The sequence below is a fragment of the Ovis canadensis genome, chromosome 2, assembly GCF_042477335.2.
Source record: "Ovis canadensis isolate MfBH-ARS-UI-01 breed Bighorn chromosome 2, ARS-UI_OviCan_v2, whole genome shotgun sequence".
Taxonomy (NCBI): domain Eukaryota; kingdom Metazoa; phylum Chordata; class Mammalia; order Artiodactyla; family Bovidae; genus Ovis; species Ovis canadensis.
In genome coordinates, this window is record NC_091246.1 from 59883113 (window position 1) to 59901282 (window position 18170).

Here is an 18170-nt window from a genome sequence, read left to right on the forward strand (position 1 = left end):
TGAAAGGGCATGTAGAACATTCACTAAGAGACACCACATTCGAGGTCATAAAAGACTATAATGAATTTAAGGGAACTGAAATAAAACATTTTCTCAGTATGTTTAATGAAATTAAACCAGAAAACAAGCAACAGAAATAAGGATACTTCCAAATGTTTACTTAACAGAATTCTTCTAAAAAAAAAAAAAAGATACATGGGTCAAAGAATCTCAAAGGAAATTAGAAAATAACTGAACTAAATGAGAATGAAAACATGAAATCTATAGCAATGTTTAGTAGGGAATGTACAGCATGACATACTTATATTAGAAAAAATAAAGTACTTATAAAGGGAAATATATTAGAAATTTATTAAGAAATAGGAAAAAGTTAACAGAAACAGTTACCAAGCAATATTTTGTAGAACTTCCATGGAATTAGTGCTTTAGGAAAAAGTGGTTTTGTTACTAATGCTCCATAAAATATATTAACCAAACTTTACCAGAAAGAGATTTTTAAAAGTAATTCTTGTTCTCCCCCAATTATTTTGAGGAAAGAAATCAAGAGATGCAAATAATTCTGTTTATAATAATTTTATTGAATTCTTCCTTCAAAGGCCTTTCTTCCCCAAGTCGTCTTTCTGGCTGAAACATCAATTGTAGGTACAATCAGAGGTTTCTCTAGGTGGCATATACTTTAAGTTAAGGGACTGAATTAAAGAAACAGGTGATACATGGCTAGAATGGAAAAAAAAAAAAGACAGCTAATCAAGATTTCTTTCTTTCATCTCCATCTTCTGTCTCTGATCCCTTTTTCACCAATCAGAATATAGACACTGTTGGAATAGACCCACTGGTCTTCCAGAATATCTACAACCATGTGAAAAACCAAAGCTAAGCTAATTTTATTACAGATACTTAGTATTTCCTCTCCTGATTCAAAGATCCTTTATCTTCAAGTGCAAAACTTGGAAAGAAAGTACACCCTAAATATAAATATCATTTTTCAATAAACTAACTCATTACGCTTACTGTCAAGGTTTATATGACCACATTTAAAGAGGTCCACTATGTTGAGAAGAAAGTTATTTCTAAAATGTTGCAAGATGTGGAAATAATAAACTTAGCAAATGACTCTTGTTTAACTCTGATGAGTCACCCTTCCCTTAGTCAATGGGGAGAAGGGTTAATAAAACATGACTGAATGCTGCTATGAACAAAAATGACTGAAGCACTGGTCTTTAAATACAAAAGTTCAGAAACAACTTAGGTGTACATTATAGTACATATTTCTAAATGAATACTAGGCAGTCATTTACAAATTAAGAAAGATCCCCATATGCTGACATGGAATACTCTTTAAGACATAGGCCTTAAGTAAAGAATTAAGGTACAGAATGGTGGTATAATAGATTCCCATTTATATTAAGATATGTATGTGTATGCCTATACAAAAAACTAAGATAAGGGCATACGGTCCCATCACTTCATGGCAAATAAAAGGGGAAATAGTGGAAGCAGTGGCAGATGTTATTTTGGGGGGCTCCAGAATCACTCAGATGGTGACTGCAGAAATTAAAAGATGCTTGCTCCTTGGAATGAAAAGTATGACTAACCTAGACAGCATATTAAAAAGCAGAGACATCACTGTGCCAACAAAAGTCAATATAGTCAAAGCTATGGTCATGGACAGATTTGAGAGCTGGACCATAAAAAAGGCTGAGTGCCAAAAACTTGATGCTTTCAGACTGTGGTGCTGGAGAAGACTTTTGAGAGTCCCTTGGACAGCAAGGAGATCAAACCAGTCAATCCTAACGGAAATCAACCCTAAACATTCACTAGAAGGATTGATGCTGAAACTAAAGCTCCAAACTTTTGGCTGATGCAAAGAGCTGACTCACTGGAAAAGATTCTGATGCTGGCAAAGATTGAAGGCAGAAGGAAAAGGAGGTGGCAGGGGATGAGATGGTTAGATAGCATCATCAACTCAATGGACATGAATTTGGGCAAACTCCAGGAGATAGTGAAGGACAGAGGAGCCTGGTGTGCTGTAGTCCATGGGGTCACAAAGAATCAAACATTGCTTAGCAACTGAACAACAGCCACAACATGCCTATATAGGCAGACATATGCTTTTAGAGGCAGATTTTTGCTTGCCCAGGCACAGAATATTTCAAGGACACAAACAAAAGCAAGTTGCCTCTAGGAAAAGAGGGACTAGTACCTGAGATGGAAAGAATATTGGCTCTCACATTTATACCTTCTAAATACTGTGAGTTTACTACTTTATGTTATTCTTTAAACAAGAAAATTAAGATAGTGTTATAAATTTGGGGCTCAGAAATTATTAGGATTAGAAACATTAAAAATGATTGCTAAGTCCAATAACCAACTTGAACCAACAAGATGCTTATATAAATTCACCCTTTTGGCAGTGAACAAACCCGTATCAATCAGTAGGCCACTCCTTTCTATTTAGTTGTATTTCTCCTCCTCAGTTACATTTTCACTCCCTACCATCCAGAAATCCATCTTAAAACTGCACTTGCTTATTCTTTCCCCAGGTTTCATAATATCAACAATAACTCCTGTGAACACTTGTTGTTCCAAGGCTATGCCACTGTATATTTTTATTTTTCCCTCTACTGTCTACAGGTCAATGTGAAGATCTGGCTGTAAAACTAATCTGTCTCCAATGGTACACCCATCTATGTGAGTGAGTCTCTCTATATATTCTAATGATCAGATACAACCAGAAGATTACTGACTTCTGGGGTAACCTGAAATTGTACACTTTTTCAGAGAGGTGAAAGGAATGGTATTACCCACCCTTTAGAGCATAGTTTTATGGGAAATTTCTATATCCACTTAATTGGTTGAAACAAATAAAAGTACTTAAAGTCATGCTTGTGCATGGTTATGCATTTATTTGTATGCATGTACAGTTTTAGGCACGAGGCTTGCAGAGCAAGAGAATCACAGTTACTATGAAGTGAGGTGTTAGTTGCATCTCTTTGTGACTCTATGGACTGTAGCTCACCAGGCTCTTCTGTCCATGAGATTCTCCAGGCAAGAGTAATGGAGTGGGTTGCCATTCCCTTCTCCAGGTGATTTTCCTGATCCAGGGATTGAAACCAGGTCTCCTGCATTACAGGCAGATTTTTTAACTGAGCCACCAGGGAAGCCCCATAGTTACTATGAATCAGTGTTAAATATGTGGAATAAGATGTGAATAACAACTGCTTCACTTCATGAGTGATTGTCAGTTAACCTGTTATCAAATTATTCTAGAGAAAGGAGGTTACCTTTTGGTAATCATTAACATGTCTGTCTTATTGATCATGACATGGGTAAAATATTTGTATTTTGCAAATCTTCCGTTTTCGATGACCTAAAAAAGAAAGGTGAGAGAATGAGAAAGTTGATATCCCATTCTAATACAAATAATGCTTTACTGATCCTCTAAAAACGCTTCTCAAGGGGGCAAACTCATTAACACACTTACACAGTAAACATATTGTCAGAAAGTTGAATATTCACAAAATCATTGCTGCTCCTTCTTAAAAAGCACCTTTTGTACTACTTTATTCAAGATTACTCAACTGCAGCTATACTGGCGTTTAATGCTAGTTTTAGAAGATATTGTTATTTTACAAAGTTTAAGTGAAAAGACCCTGATGCTGGGAGGGATTAGGGGCAGGAAGAGAAGGGAACGACAGAGGATGAGACGGTTGGATGGCATCACTGACTCAATGGACATGAGTCTGGGTAAACTCCGGGAGTTGGCGATGGACAGGGAGGCCTGGCATGCTGCGGTTCATGGGGTCGCAAAGAGTTGGACATGACTGAGCGACTGACTGAACTGAAGTGAAACCTACTGAAGTTAGTATTAAACAATCACATTAACTCTGTCTTGGAAAACAGATTAGTATTTGATCATATCTGTACAAAAACACATGTAAACACTAATACATATTTAAACATATGCATCATATAAACTACTATTAGCTCCCACTTTGCCTCTTTCCTATAATTGTCATATCTGCCTTACAAACATGCTTTTCTTTGCCAATCTCACAATTCATTCAAATTTAGGAAGGAAATTATTTCTGGAAAGACAGGAAACCCCAGAACCAGTCCACGGACTAGACTTTATCTTTTAAGACTGCTGAAACATTATCTGTACATGACGTGATCAACAATTCTTTGTCTCACAAAATCTAAAGTTAACTACATAAACAAAATAGACTTAATATTCTCAATATAATGTGCTCTGAAAATGGAATTACTCTGGCTATTTAAAATGTATATCAGGCTAGACTATTATTTATTAAAGGCAAGCAATGTAACTGTGACTAAGATTCCTTGAGAATTTAGATAAAAATGTTAGATCTCTTGAAGAAATTCCAAAAGAGGATATAGATTCTAGAAAACTGTATTCCATGAGGCTATATAAAAAAACTAAAATTATGCAATTTAGAAGAAAGCTAACAAGTGACTTCATAGTAAGGTTGCTTTAGAAAGCAGATACAATAGACATTTTTATTAAAGAAGTTAAAAAAAAAAAGCAGGATAAAACATACAAATTAATTAACTGCATGGAAGCATTTTCTAACTTCAAAGATCATAATATTGAGGAAAAGAGTAACTTTACTATTTACTGTAGTGAGTAGGGCCGTTTAAACTTCAATTCCTTGAGTTGAAATGAAAAAGGGACATAACCACAGATTCAGAAAAATTAATAACAAATTATGCAAATAAATTTGCACAACTAGTGGTAAAGTGGGTCATATTTTAAGAAATTATAAATTATTTTAAAAAGAAGTATCAAATATTAGAGAGGAAGAGTAGAAATTACTTGCAGATAAAAAGTATCTGGAAAATCTGACTACAAAATCCAGTTAATTTTACTTTAAAACACAGTAATCAATTTGAAAAATGGAAGGAAAACAAACCCGTTTACAAAGGTAATAAAAAGATAAAATGTTTATACATTAAATTTAATAAATAATATGCAGAATTTATATGATAAAAGCTGTAACACTCTATTAAGGAGAATAATAGAAAATTTGAAAATGAAAATCCATGTCTTATTCTTGGATATAAAAATTCATTGTAATAAAGATTTTGCTCTTCTATCCTATTTTTATACATGAACTCTTAATGTGATTCCAAGATGGCATTTGTTAATTTGTTTTGAGATGGGGAAAAAGTGATTTGACAAAATTATAATAAGATTTATATGAAAATAAGTGATAATACAAAATATGAAAGGAGAATAAGAACTACCCTAGCTGACATTAATATAATTTATAAAGTTGCAGGCATGAAAGTCTGGTGCTAGTGGAAGTTATATACAGACATAGCAATAGAAAGCATACAGATTCCAGAAACTGACCAAAATGCAACAGGATTTTACAAAACCCTATATATCCAAACATAGGTATTTATTAAATCAAGACATTTCAAATTATTGGGCAAAAACATGCATTTCCAAATAAATGATGCTTCAAGCAACTTGCTGGCTAACGCTAGATCTCTGTTTCTCTCTTTCCACCAAATTAATTCCACATGTATCACTAATTTAACTACACAAAATGAAATTACAAAAGTACTAGAATAAAATAACACTTTTATGATTTTACAGTAAAGGTCTAAATGTAAAACACAAAGTCCATAAGAACGGTTAAGTATGTGGAAATTAAACACCAATGAATAGCAAAACAGTAAGCAAATAGAAATAAAATAAAAATCAAAGGATAAATTAGGAAAATATCTGTTAATACAGTGATAAAAAACTAATATCATAACATACAGAATTCTAGCAATATGAATAAACCAATGGAAGAAAAAGGAGTCAGTCTATAGGAAAATGTGTAAGGATACAAGCAGGTCATTCAACGAAACACAAAATCTGACAATAAACACGAGGAAATGTTTAACCTAACTCAAAATCAAGAAAATTCAAGTCAAATAAATGTTATCCTTTGAGTTAGAAATTCCACTGCTATGATTTATCTTATGCAAAGCCATGCCAAGAAATATATATAGGAATCTTCATGGTAACATTGTGTTAAATGCAAAAAACCTAAATGTTCAAAAACAGGAGACTGTTTAAATAAATTACAGTATAGGCATACAACAGGACACTATACAATCATGAAAAAGAAACAACCTGCTTACAAGGGTAATAAAAGGTAGATGAGTGTGTACTGATACTGAAAATTGGGCAAGATATACTATCTGAAAAGAAATTAAGTTACTGAGAATGTATGAGGGGAGTAGAAACACATACATTTGCATAAAAACAAATAATTTCTGTAAGGGTTGGTGGTAACACACCAAATCTGTTCACAGCATTTTTCTCTGGGCTTAGGAAGGACAATGATGGGGATGGAGGCACAAGGGAAGCTTTTATTTATAATTTTACATCCTTCGTTTCAGTTTTATGGTATTGGAAGAAAAAAAGCTTGCAAGTATTTATTTTCTTTTGTTCTATATGGCTAAGTTTTAAAATACAGAATACAAATGTTTATTTCCTCAAAAATAGCACTACTAATAGAAGCCAAGAGTCTATAAACCCCATTAATAGATTACAATCTTCAAATAAAATCTAATGGTTCAATTCTAAGCAACTTTTATTTCAATATTAGGCTTGGGTATTTCAACTTAATTTCTTTTCATCACCTTTCACTTTTCAGTTCCAATCTGATCTGTACATTTAAATAATTAAACCACTTTCAACAGTCACAATAAAATCTGATAAAAAGAAAGCTAATAAAAAGTAATTCATGCAATGCTTTTTGGAGTTCATCAAAAATCTCAAATGCAAAACTTGAAACATGAGTGGTCAAACAAACTGCTTTGAAACGTGTAGGATTTGAATGTATTTGAATAAACGTCAAAGATAACTCAACATGCAGCAAAATTTTACTGGCCAGTCTCCATTAAAACATGTAACTATGGAAGAACAACACGATTAATAAGCAGAAGTGACAATTTTGGACTAAATCCCATAGATGGATAGGAGAGAATGTGATAGCTAATCATCTTTCATCATGCTGTAAAGAATCTACAAATGTCATGCCTTTGGTCACAACTTCCTGATAAAATTATTTGACTCTATAAACTCACGACATATGAACCTTTATACTTTTCTAAACATCATTTGTATTATTTTGAAAATCTGGAATTTCAGACCTGAAGGAATATTATTGTTCATCCAAACTAATGTCTTCCTTGTATACATGAAGAAACCAAGGGTCATTTAAGTGTCCTTCTTATCTAATCCTCATGACAACCCTGTGTTATTAGGTTAAGATTACAGTTAACTGACTTGCTTGGGGTCACTTGGTCAGTACTTCAGACATGTAAGTTATGAAAGTGAGCTCAGAAAAAGTGGTTTCTTTATTTCTAATTTCAACGCTTTTCACTACACCATGTCACATGTTTCCGTGACCTCAAAAATGTCTTCAATATCTCTAGATGCTGGCTGTTGCCATGTAAGGCTGCTAAAGCAGCTCAGACTGGCTTAATTTTTTTTAGGTTAACAGGGTTCCAACAGTATAATATTAATACTCTATCTTATTCTACTCTAAATAGATGTTAGGTATTAATGCTTTTCCTAAAATAATTTGTGATATCCTTTAAAATAAATGAAGAATTAGCAATACCAGGACTAGGAATCACATGTAGTATTTGCATGAAGACCAAAGTTTGGCAGAAATATCAATGAGTTCGTCTGAGGTTTCAAGTACAACTGCCAGTACTTTAGACATGTTTGTTTCATCTATATGCTATCATGTTAAAAGAAAAGCATTTTTTGCCTTACTCATCAATAGAATATATGAATTATCCATCATCATTTAAATATTTTCTTAACGAAATAAACAGAAACACTAAGGAAACTGCATTTGTTGTATATAATTGTCAGAACCTACAGGTAACTATTAAAATGTATGGTTAGTGGTAAGGGTTCCTTTTACAACAGAAAAGATGTGTATGTAAACCTTAGTTTGCTAGATATAAAAAAAAAAACCAAACCAAATTGATTAAACATTAGAAACACACAAAAAGTAGGAACTGGATAGACAGTTGTATCAGTTACTCTCCACTAATATCCGTATTTCCTGCCAGATAAGTTCCAGTACTTTAGAAAAGGAACATACCTAACAACTACAGTAATAAAGAAAACACAGCTAGTACTTTCAAACCATCCAAATGCTATGAAGTAGCAGAGTTCTGTAACAAAAACATTTCTGAAAGAAAAAACCAAAATATGAAAAGGCAGATGATACGAACAACTCATTAACATGGAAGGCTTTAAATCCCAAATACAAGGTGATAATATTCAGTATAAATATATTTAAGAAAATTAGGTAAAGACAGGAATACAGTTAAGCAAAAAACAAAACCAAAATCTGATTACTATCTGACTTTTTAAGAAGAGGAGTTTCATAGAGGTATATATCAAGATACATATATTACATATATTAAGGTAACTCATATATTATACATATATATATATATAGCACATATATTATATAATATATACATATATTAAGATAGCTCAGTTGGTAAAGAATCCACCTGCAATGCAGGAGACCCCGGTTGGATTCCTGAGTCGAGAAGATCCGCTGGAGAAGGGATAGGTTACCCATTCCAGTATTCTTGAGATTCCCTTGTGGCTCAGCTGGTAAAGAATTCACCTGCAATGTGGGAGACCTGGGTTCTATCCCTGGGTTGGGAAGATCCTCTGGAGGAGGGAAAGGTGACCCACTCCAGTATTCTGGCCTAGAGAATTCCATGGACTTTATAGTCCATGGGGTCGTAAAGAGTCAGACATGACTGAGCGACTTTCACTTCACATGAGTGGTAAACAGAAAATGAAGTTTATCTAGATGAAAAAAAAAATGCTATTGAGCAAGAAAATCTACTGGATAACCAATAAATGGCTTTACAGATTGGCTAATTTGGTTAGGAGATAATGGGAGGGGGAAGTGAAAGGTTTACGAACAGATTGTACTAAAAAAATTAAGTTTACTTTAAAAATGACAAAATTCAGGGAAGTAAACAAAATTAAAATGCTAAATGCTGCCATTTCTCAATTATTTAAGAAGTAAATAAGTAGATGAACAAGTCTTCTACTTGTTCAAGATGACTTGTTCATCTACTTATTCATCATCTACTGAGAAAGTAAGTATAACTTCCTTAGAGTAATATGATAAAACTTAGGGATAAAAAAGAATTTATCAATTCACTTCAAGTGTAAGAGACATGAGGGCTACAGCCAGGAAGAACAAGGTATTCAACTAAGTTTCATGGGCAAATATAGCAGACATTCATTACCTGAAAGCTCAGTGATTTCATATATACATACATGCATACATGTATATATATAGAATAGATACAAACACAATGAAGAGATATTTAGCTTATTGTGTGAAGCAATTTTTTTTAACTAAATCTCATTGACTGTATCATCAAATCTGAAGAGGATTAGGCTTTAATTCACCACCACCCCTCCATATCTTTGTCTCCTCCCATGCAAACAAGGTATTTTGACTGTCAGCCAAAGTATAAACCATGCTAACATCTTACACAGCTGACCATAACACTTGACATAAAATCAAACAGAAGAAAGTATTATCTTAAGAAATGTGAACTGTTACCTACTGGTTCAACTAGAACAGTCTGGAGAAAGGACAGAAATAGCTCATGATTATGTGCACTGACAACAGAAGACTGTTAATCAACAGACCTAATGCAATCTAGAAGTAGAGCAGCAGATAGTTACAGAGGTTTTTCTAATGCATTTCCAGCAGAACCTCTACTGAACAACATCTATTAACTCATGACACTATATAAACATTTACTGACCCATGACACTATATAAACTTGAAAACAGTAACATTTCTTTCAAAGTATTAAAATAATCAGATCAGTCCAAATTACTAAGGTTTTATTGTTTCTATACAATTAATGTGTGGAAATTGTCACAACATTCTAACTATTCTATTAACCTTTAAAGAAAAAAAGGGCAAAATATGATGATAATTTTGGCCAAGAGGAGACAAATGAGGAATAATGATGACCAAGAACTAGCATAAAATTATTATTCATCTGGAATAATGAAAATATAACAATGAGTTCCTGTTAGACACTGTACTAATAATCATATACACAACCTAACTTTTAATCCTAGCAACACCATCAAGGTATTATGTATCCAGGTACTGTTAGTACAATGATCTCCATTTTATAGTCTAGAATATAAGATCAGACCAGAATAAAAGATTATAAAGCTAGTAAAAACAAAAGGCTGTTATTGAACTCAGGTTTACATGGTTCCAGCATCCAGGCACTGAGTCATATTGTATTACTGCACCTCCGAGTGTTTTTACTGTGAAAATGTGTTCACATAGAAGAACTACATGTATTCCAGTAGATGCAGTGGGATCCTATTTTAACAGCTCATTGAAATATGGACTCAGATAGTCCACAAGCTGTGTCATGCCTCTTGCAATGCTTCAGTTTCAAATAATACCCAGGGATAATTATCTATTTGGAAGATAATAAGACTAAGAAACAACTAACTCAGATTCAAAGTGCACAGAATGTCTGAATACATATTTTCTACATTGCTTCCTGTAGGATTTTTTCCAGTGGTAAATTTTCACTGGTTTACAGTTCATCAGAATCATCCTCAGATGTAACTAGGATATAAATTTCATTTGAATTTACAACTAAAGACTCAACTGACAAAAAACCATGTGCGGTACTTCCTTTCATGAATGACTTTAAAATTTGTCTTTAGATGAATGAAATCAGCCTCCAATCTAATTTTCTATGAAGATCAATTATTTCATTTGGCAGGAGAACAACTTTTCTTTCATAGGATATTTGGCTAATAAAAAAGACTTTTCATAATTTATGCTAAAGTCTTTTAACAATGTTACTGTTAAGAGCACACACTAAAAACAAATATGGATGAACTTTTACTAAGCTCAATTTATGATGAGAATTATATGCTGTCGAAAATAACCAGGGGACATTGTAAGGTAGAACTCTTATAATCAGTAGAGAAATCGTGGGCTGAGTCTCAGCTTACAATTTAGCACCTTTAGCTAAATAAAGAGTAACCACCTTTTCAATTCACTCCAGTACTCTTGCCTGGAAAATCCCATGGATGGAGGAGCCTGGTAGGCTGCTGTCCATGGGGTCGCTAAGAGTCAGACATGACTGAGCGACTTCACTTTCACTTTTCACTTTCATGCATTGGAGAAGGAAATGGCAACCCACTCCAGTGTTCTTGCCTGGAGAATCCCAGGGATGGGGTAGCCTGATGGGCTGCAGTCTATGGGGTCACACAGAATCGGACACGACTGAAGCGACTTAGCAGCAGCAGCAGCAACTTTTTCAACTAGGACTTATTGTAGAAATTTAACTTTATTTGCATATCCTTGGTAAGCAAAAATAAGACTCAAGTTGAACCTATTTAAGCATAACACTTCTATTTCTTTTAAAGTTAAATGCACTACATTTCCTATTTTAATAATATTTATCCTTCCTTAATATATTTATAAATTTATAGGATGAGTGATTTAGCACATGTCACTTCAGCAAGCTGAGCTGTTTTCCTAATTTGTGAAGACTGAATGATCATGTATGTTAAATAGCTTTGCAAACTGTCAAGCCCACACAAATACAAATTGCTATTGATGAGTAATTTTTTTTTTTAATTTACGGGATGAAATGATGACAAACTTTTGAAAATGATTTAGTAATCAAATTAGCTTCATTTGAATCATTGGATTCAAAAATAATTTAAAAATTCATTGTACACTGGAATGAGGAAACTGGAACCTCCCCTCAGTGAAACCATCACCTCCAGAAAAAGACGTAATTTCAAAGTCCTATTCACACAATATTTTTATGTAATTCTGGAATGTTCTAAGTGGGGTGAGTTACTCCACTAGCCCAAAATAAGTTAGTGGGGTTCACTACTAAATGTTCAAAAGAATAAGCTTTCAACAATAATGTGTCAAAAGACTCTCCAAGAGAGTTCTGATCAACAAACAAATGAAGTATGAGGACTGTATCCAAATAGACAGGTCGTCGTCTTTTCAGGGGATCTGCCTTAACTGAGACGCTAATTTTAATTTGCCTTGAGAACAGAATTTGGCTCTCTTCTGTTTTCTCATCCCATTCAGAAGTAAGATTCTGAAGAGGAGGAGTTAAAACTGGAGTAAGATCCAATGGTCCTTTATCTCCTAGTTCTTGTCCACTTACTCAAAATTTCAGATGAAGTCAGGAAGAGTGTTCAGCACTACTCTGGTGATCTGACTGCCTACGATAAGCCCTTTTTTCCAGATCAGTTGTAATTCTCCTCCCGAAGTAAAGGGAAAGACCACATCAGCTGAAGGCAGTTATCTTCCAACTGCTATTAAGGCAGTGTTTGTAGCTACTTATAAACATCTGTAATCTCTGAAAGAAAAGAAATACACAACAAACAAAAACAGCCTCTCTTCTACAACAACTTATATAACGGCAACCATGATATCTTTGTAAGAGATAAAATAGATTCAAAGACAACATAGAAAATATTTTTAAATGTCTGAAATGGTTGAAAATTAGTAACTCCATGGGACAACACAGCTGTCAATATTCATACACAATGAAAATCATAGGGATCATACATACATGTAAACACATAACTGAATTTTCAGAGAAGAAGATTTATTTAAGGGATAAACTTTTTTAAAAGGCAGAGTCAAAAGGTAAAAATATTTTCAATAAAAAAAAGCTTCAAAAAAACAACAACAAATATAAAATAATCTATGAGATTATTAATAAACAAAAAAAATCTTCTACATATAAAAATATAGAAAAGTTCTGCTGGCTATAATGTATTGTAGAAACAAAGACCAGGTTTCCTACATTGGGGATGAAATGAATCACTTTTTTCATCTTTAGAAATTAAAAATAATTCTTAAAAAAGTGATTCAATTTGTAAAAATTTACAATAAAACAAAAATATATAACAGAAATTTATATATTTGAATCATAATTAATAAATAAAATTTAAAAGTGAAATAAACTATAATATACAGTGGGGAGATAGGGTAATTTTTTCTTTTCTATTCTTATTTTTCTTTACTGAGCATATATTACTTTAACAATGAAGAAAATAATCTAAATTTTAAAAATTTCATATCTTCTATAAAATACTGAAATTGTAGATTGAGAACCAACGTAAATCAAGTGATTCACAAAAGGGAATTACCTTTTTCGAAGGAGTGTCTCTATAAATTCTTTTAATTCAAAGAAACTCCAAGTTCTACTGAATACATTAGAAAAATCTTTGTAGACATAATATATGTAACAAGTTATTCATAAATGATAACTTACAGTAGAAAACCACAGCATTCCCAATTAAGAATTATATATACTATCCTAATTATCTGCTGATAAAAACACAATGACTATATTATAAATGCTCAAATAAATAAGGATCTCTAAGATTCAGAGAAATAGCATAATGCATATTTAGTAGATATCTGTTACCATTTCACTGTATAGAGTATGTATATGCAATGAAGAGGGCTACATTAAAAACCAGTTTTACAAAATTATTAAACATTTAAAGCTGATACTTGGATGTACTCTATTCCTATATATTGGTTGATATGAAATAAAGTGTTAAATTTATCATACTGATTGAGAGATAAGTATAGACATAAAAATGGTTTATCACATTAAGACAGACCAAGTCATAAATGCCTACATATGACCATTATAAATTATTCTAATTAGCTCCCCCATCATGGTCTCTGTTACTAAAATAATGTATTTCATTCTTCTTTGATTCAGGACTTTCTGTAATGTTTCCTATAGAATGCTTCGTACTCACTGCACTTCATAAATCTGAATATTCATCCACTGAAAGATTAAATTAATGACCTATACATTTTAATTGATCTCCATTTATTTCCAAGGTGTAGGGATAGAATAATAAATAAAACTAACATTCTTTTTACATATCCATCATAATTATTATTTGACCTAAATGAACAATCTGTGTATCTTGTTTAGACCCTACAGGATCTTTAATATTTTGGACTTTTATAATAAACTATTAATATGCAAGGAAACAAAAAGCTGAGGCTTGAAGGTACAGCAGAAAAGTAATCAAAAACAGTTGGGATGGTTGTTTCTGGTCCTCCTCCATCACTACAGGACAGTATAACAAAATTTTACCATAGGATTTAAATCAGACAAACTACTACAGCAGCTATTACAGCAGTCATCACTTGATAGTGTACATGACTTTGGGACACAGAATACAGCAGCTCATATTTCATGTTGAACTTTGATGTCCTAGTCACAGATCTAACATGGCTCCATCTGTAAATTTTCATAATGTGACCTTAAAGTCAACACTCAACACTGCACAATGATATATGTGTTTTGAACAATTTCAGAAGGTAAAATTTATAAAATTCTGATCATTTAAAAAATAGGAGCAAACTGAAAATTTCAACTTCCTTTTTAATAAGGAATATTCCAAGTCAGTAATATTATTCTGGACTTCATTTGTTATATCTATACCAATGTGAACACTAAATAATTTCATTTACAGGTTTTTATAAGCAGATTATTTATCCATGGTAATAGGTATTCACGAATTCAGGATTTTTATAAATTTTTCTTCCTGTCAGTTTTTACTATGCTATTCAAATGTAAAGTAGACACAAAAGAAATAGAGAATAAATTATTATTCCCTTCAGGAAGAAGACAGAAGAACCCTCCATCTCCTTTTATATACATAAGCAATGACTGCACAGAAATTTAGAATATAAATAAAGTTAAAGGATATGGAAAGGTATGGTATTACATAGTCAATCTTTCAAACTCACTTTCTCACTAGACTTTATTAGATGGAAACTCTCAGTTTTAAAGTTCTAATTAATTATAAAGCCACTAATCAATAAAATAATTGTTCATTTTATTTAAAATCCCAAAATTGAACTCATTTTCTATATATTTAATGAGGAATAAGAAGATATTTTTGTCAAAGTCCTATATCTCTATCAAGAAACCATATAGCAATCCTCAGTCTTGAGTTTTTCTCAAATTAAAGTAACAATAAATATATTTTTAGAACTGGAAAAATAATTAATACCGGTCAGCAGAGAAGTTTGAAAAGAGTATTTCACTGGGGCAAGAAAACAGAAAGAACAAGGGCAATTATACTGTTTAAAGAATATATGTCACTTCCAAGGGCTAAATCCTTAAGGATGAATCCCTAAGGCCACATGAACAAAGTGTTCAAGTTAATTTAAAATATTATTTTAAATCTCTTTACTATTCTGGAAATCTTAAGTAAATGTAATTCTACCTCCAGTTTTCATTAATATGGTAAGGCACTGCTGAAATATCCAGAACTGTTTCCAGATAAATTCTTATGGACCTTTATGAAATCTGTACCACAGAATTAAGTGTCACAGACCAATCAAAGGAAACTCAGTTGTAAATGTCTTGAAAATAAGCAGTTTAGCATTTTCCCCTTTAGAAAGGCCTCATGCTTAGCAAAGCTGCGATCTAAGAAGTCAATGAAGAAATTACCAGACCCTTCCTTCCTCAGGCACATACTATACATAACAACAGACTCTGTTTCACTTTCCAGGAAAAGCAGGAGGCTTTGATTTTGACCAAGGGTAAGAAAGCAGTGGATGCTGACAAATACAAATTGTCTCTGATTCCAGTAGTGACTACTTTAATGGTTTCAGTGTTTTAATTTATTTACTTATTCTAAAAGATAAGAATATAATATTTTGAGGAAAACAGTAAGTAAATTCTTTGACAGTCACGTATTTCTCAGTCCTAGCATACATAACCTTGATTTCTTGAATCAATGCTAGGCGGGTAGAATTTCAAAAGCTAAATGTTTAGCTTCTTTTTTTGGTAACCTCAGTATCAAAAATCTGAAACAGTCATTTTCTAAGAAATAGGGAATAATAATTTATAGAGATAAAATCTTGATAAACCAAAGAATCAGAAGAGACTCAATCAATTATTGGCTGAATAAACCAAAAGGTGAACAATTATGGCAATTATCTACTACAATCTGATATAAGTTTATTATAAGCAAAATGCTTAACATAAGGTAAATGTTCCTCTGTTGATCCAAATGCAGAGTAGTCATAAGGGATTTTACATCATACTATTAATAGTCATTAACTGATGTACATTAAGTACTCAGTTATTTAATGAGTATTAAAAACTAGGAAGCATTATAATAATTGCTACTTTCTAGACAGATCTACAATGAGAGTACATTAAAAAGATGTGCCTTTTAAGTACATCTGATATAACAGAAAGATAGAACAAAAATTTTCATCTAGGTTGATATTAAAAAGAAAGCCTTCGGCACACAAAACATAAAATAGCTTTCCTTATAGATCTTTCAGAAACATAGATTATGACATTTTTCCAATATTACCCAAAAGAAATACATGTATCTATGCTTACTATAAAAATTCTTCTAATGTCCTGAATTCATAACATTTTACAATAAGGATATAGCACATGGATATGTAAGTTAAAATGACTGTAAAACCAACTTTTTTCACTGTTTCACAAAAACTATACATAATAAAATGAAATTATAAGGAGAACCAAAAGACATATTTTTCACTCTCAGACTATAAATTATTTCACTGTACAACCTTTAAAACAAATCATGAATGTTTCTTATAATAGTAGTTAAACCTATTAGATTTTGGAATAGAACAACAAATTTGTATCGCTTCAAGTTACAGAAGTTTATTACTATTAAAAGAAATTTGACAAAATACTTCTGAAATGCTGAATAAGTATAAATTATTGACTGGCTACTATTTTTCTTTTTTTCAAAACTCAATGACATTATAATACAGCCCATAAAATCTACAGAGAACATTAAAAACAGCATTTTGCTAACAAATAAGCAGATAATTTAAACTGAAACTAATGAACATTTTTTAAAATTGTCTAATTTTAAATCTTAAAGACAAACTGTTATTGCAAAGCTATAAAATACATACAAGCAAATGCTGTAATATATGGCATGCCCTACTTTGGCTGTAAAATACATTTTTTTGTGCTTAATGCAGTTAATTTTTGTTTTTGAAAACAGAAGAGCATTTTAAAAGGAAAAAGTACTTTTATCTCTCTAAAAATGGACATATAGGCATTATGGTAGTAATCATATAAAACATGTTAAAGAAACACCCCAAATAAAATTACAAAGAACATATAGATTTTAACATTTCAGAATCTAATCATCGTCATCATCATCATCACTACTTCTACTGTGAGTCACAATCCACTCCCTGTAGACCTGAATTTTCTGTAAGCATGGTAAAGAAAAAAAGAAGCACAAAGGTTAGTTAAGTATGGCAAACTGCTTGGAAAACATGTACAATTATGAAATGTTCAAGAAGTCAATAATATCCATAATTACTGCCCCACTTAGAGCTGAAGTCTAAGTGGGGTAGTAATTATGGATATTATATTTCATAATCTAATAGACTTAACTAAACTAAATGTGGTTGGCACATTTAATGTATAAAATAACTTGGTGATATTAGTAAATTATTCCATGACTGTGTTAGAATTATTTTCTTTCTCTAGTAGGCAACTTTAACAGACTACTAGGAAGTACTATAATAATGTGTCACCTTCTAGACAGATAGGTATACAATCAGAGTGTATCTCATATTTAGTTACCAAACATAGGCACATATAATTTAGTAAACACAGAGCACCCTTTTTAGAAAGTTAGAAAATAAAAGGACAAACATCTGAAAGTACTAAATATTTTCTAAGGGCATTATTGTTAAATCACTTAGGTTAAACTGAGGTAGATGAGATTTGAAATACTGACTATGTGTCACCTACTTCTTTACAACAGTACTGGTATTTATGTATACTAGTATTTGCTAATAGTAAAGTTTTAATTCAAAAAATTACTGTTACCACTAAAGCAACAACCCACTTCTTACACCTGTGAGGGAATAATGCCAAACACAAACATTCACACAAGACATCTGGTGAGTTCCTATAGGTATTCAGACTAATACAGTGCTTACTACACTTGCTGAAAAATAAGTAGTGGCTGACAAGGATCGTGAATTTTTAGTCATTTA

At 32.2% G+C, this 18170-nt stretch overlaps 1 protein-coding gene across 2 annotated transcripts in view; it reads right to left on the bottom strand.

Moving 5' to 3' along the window:
- The window catches only part of VPS13A (vacuolar protein sorting 13 homolog A), a 272036-nt gene that overhangs the window by 13061 nt on the left and 240805 nt on the right, over window positions 1–18170 (bottom strand). The window contains exon 69 of one of the 2 annotated variants that reach the window (XM_069576302.1): window positions 3285–3370. In XM_069576302.1, coding sequence (XP_069432403.1) covers window positions 3285–3370 — 86 coding nt within the window. Of the gene's footprint in view, window positions 1–3284; window positions 3371–15983; window positions 17372–18170 lie in introns of those variants that run through there. The other variant, XM_069576303.1, reaches the window with a different exon arrangement.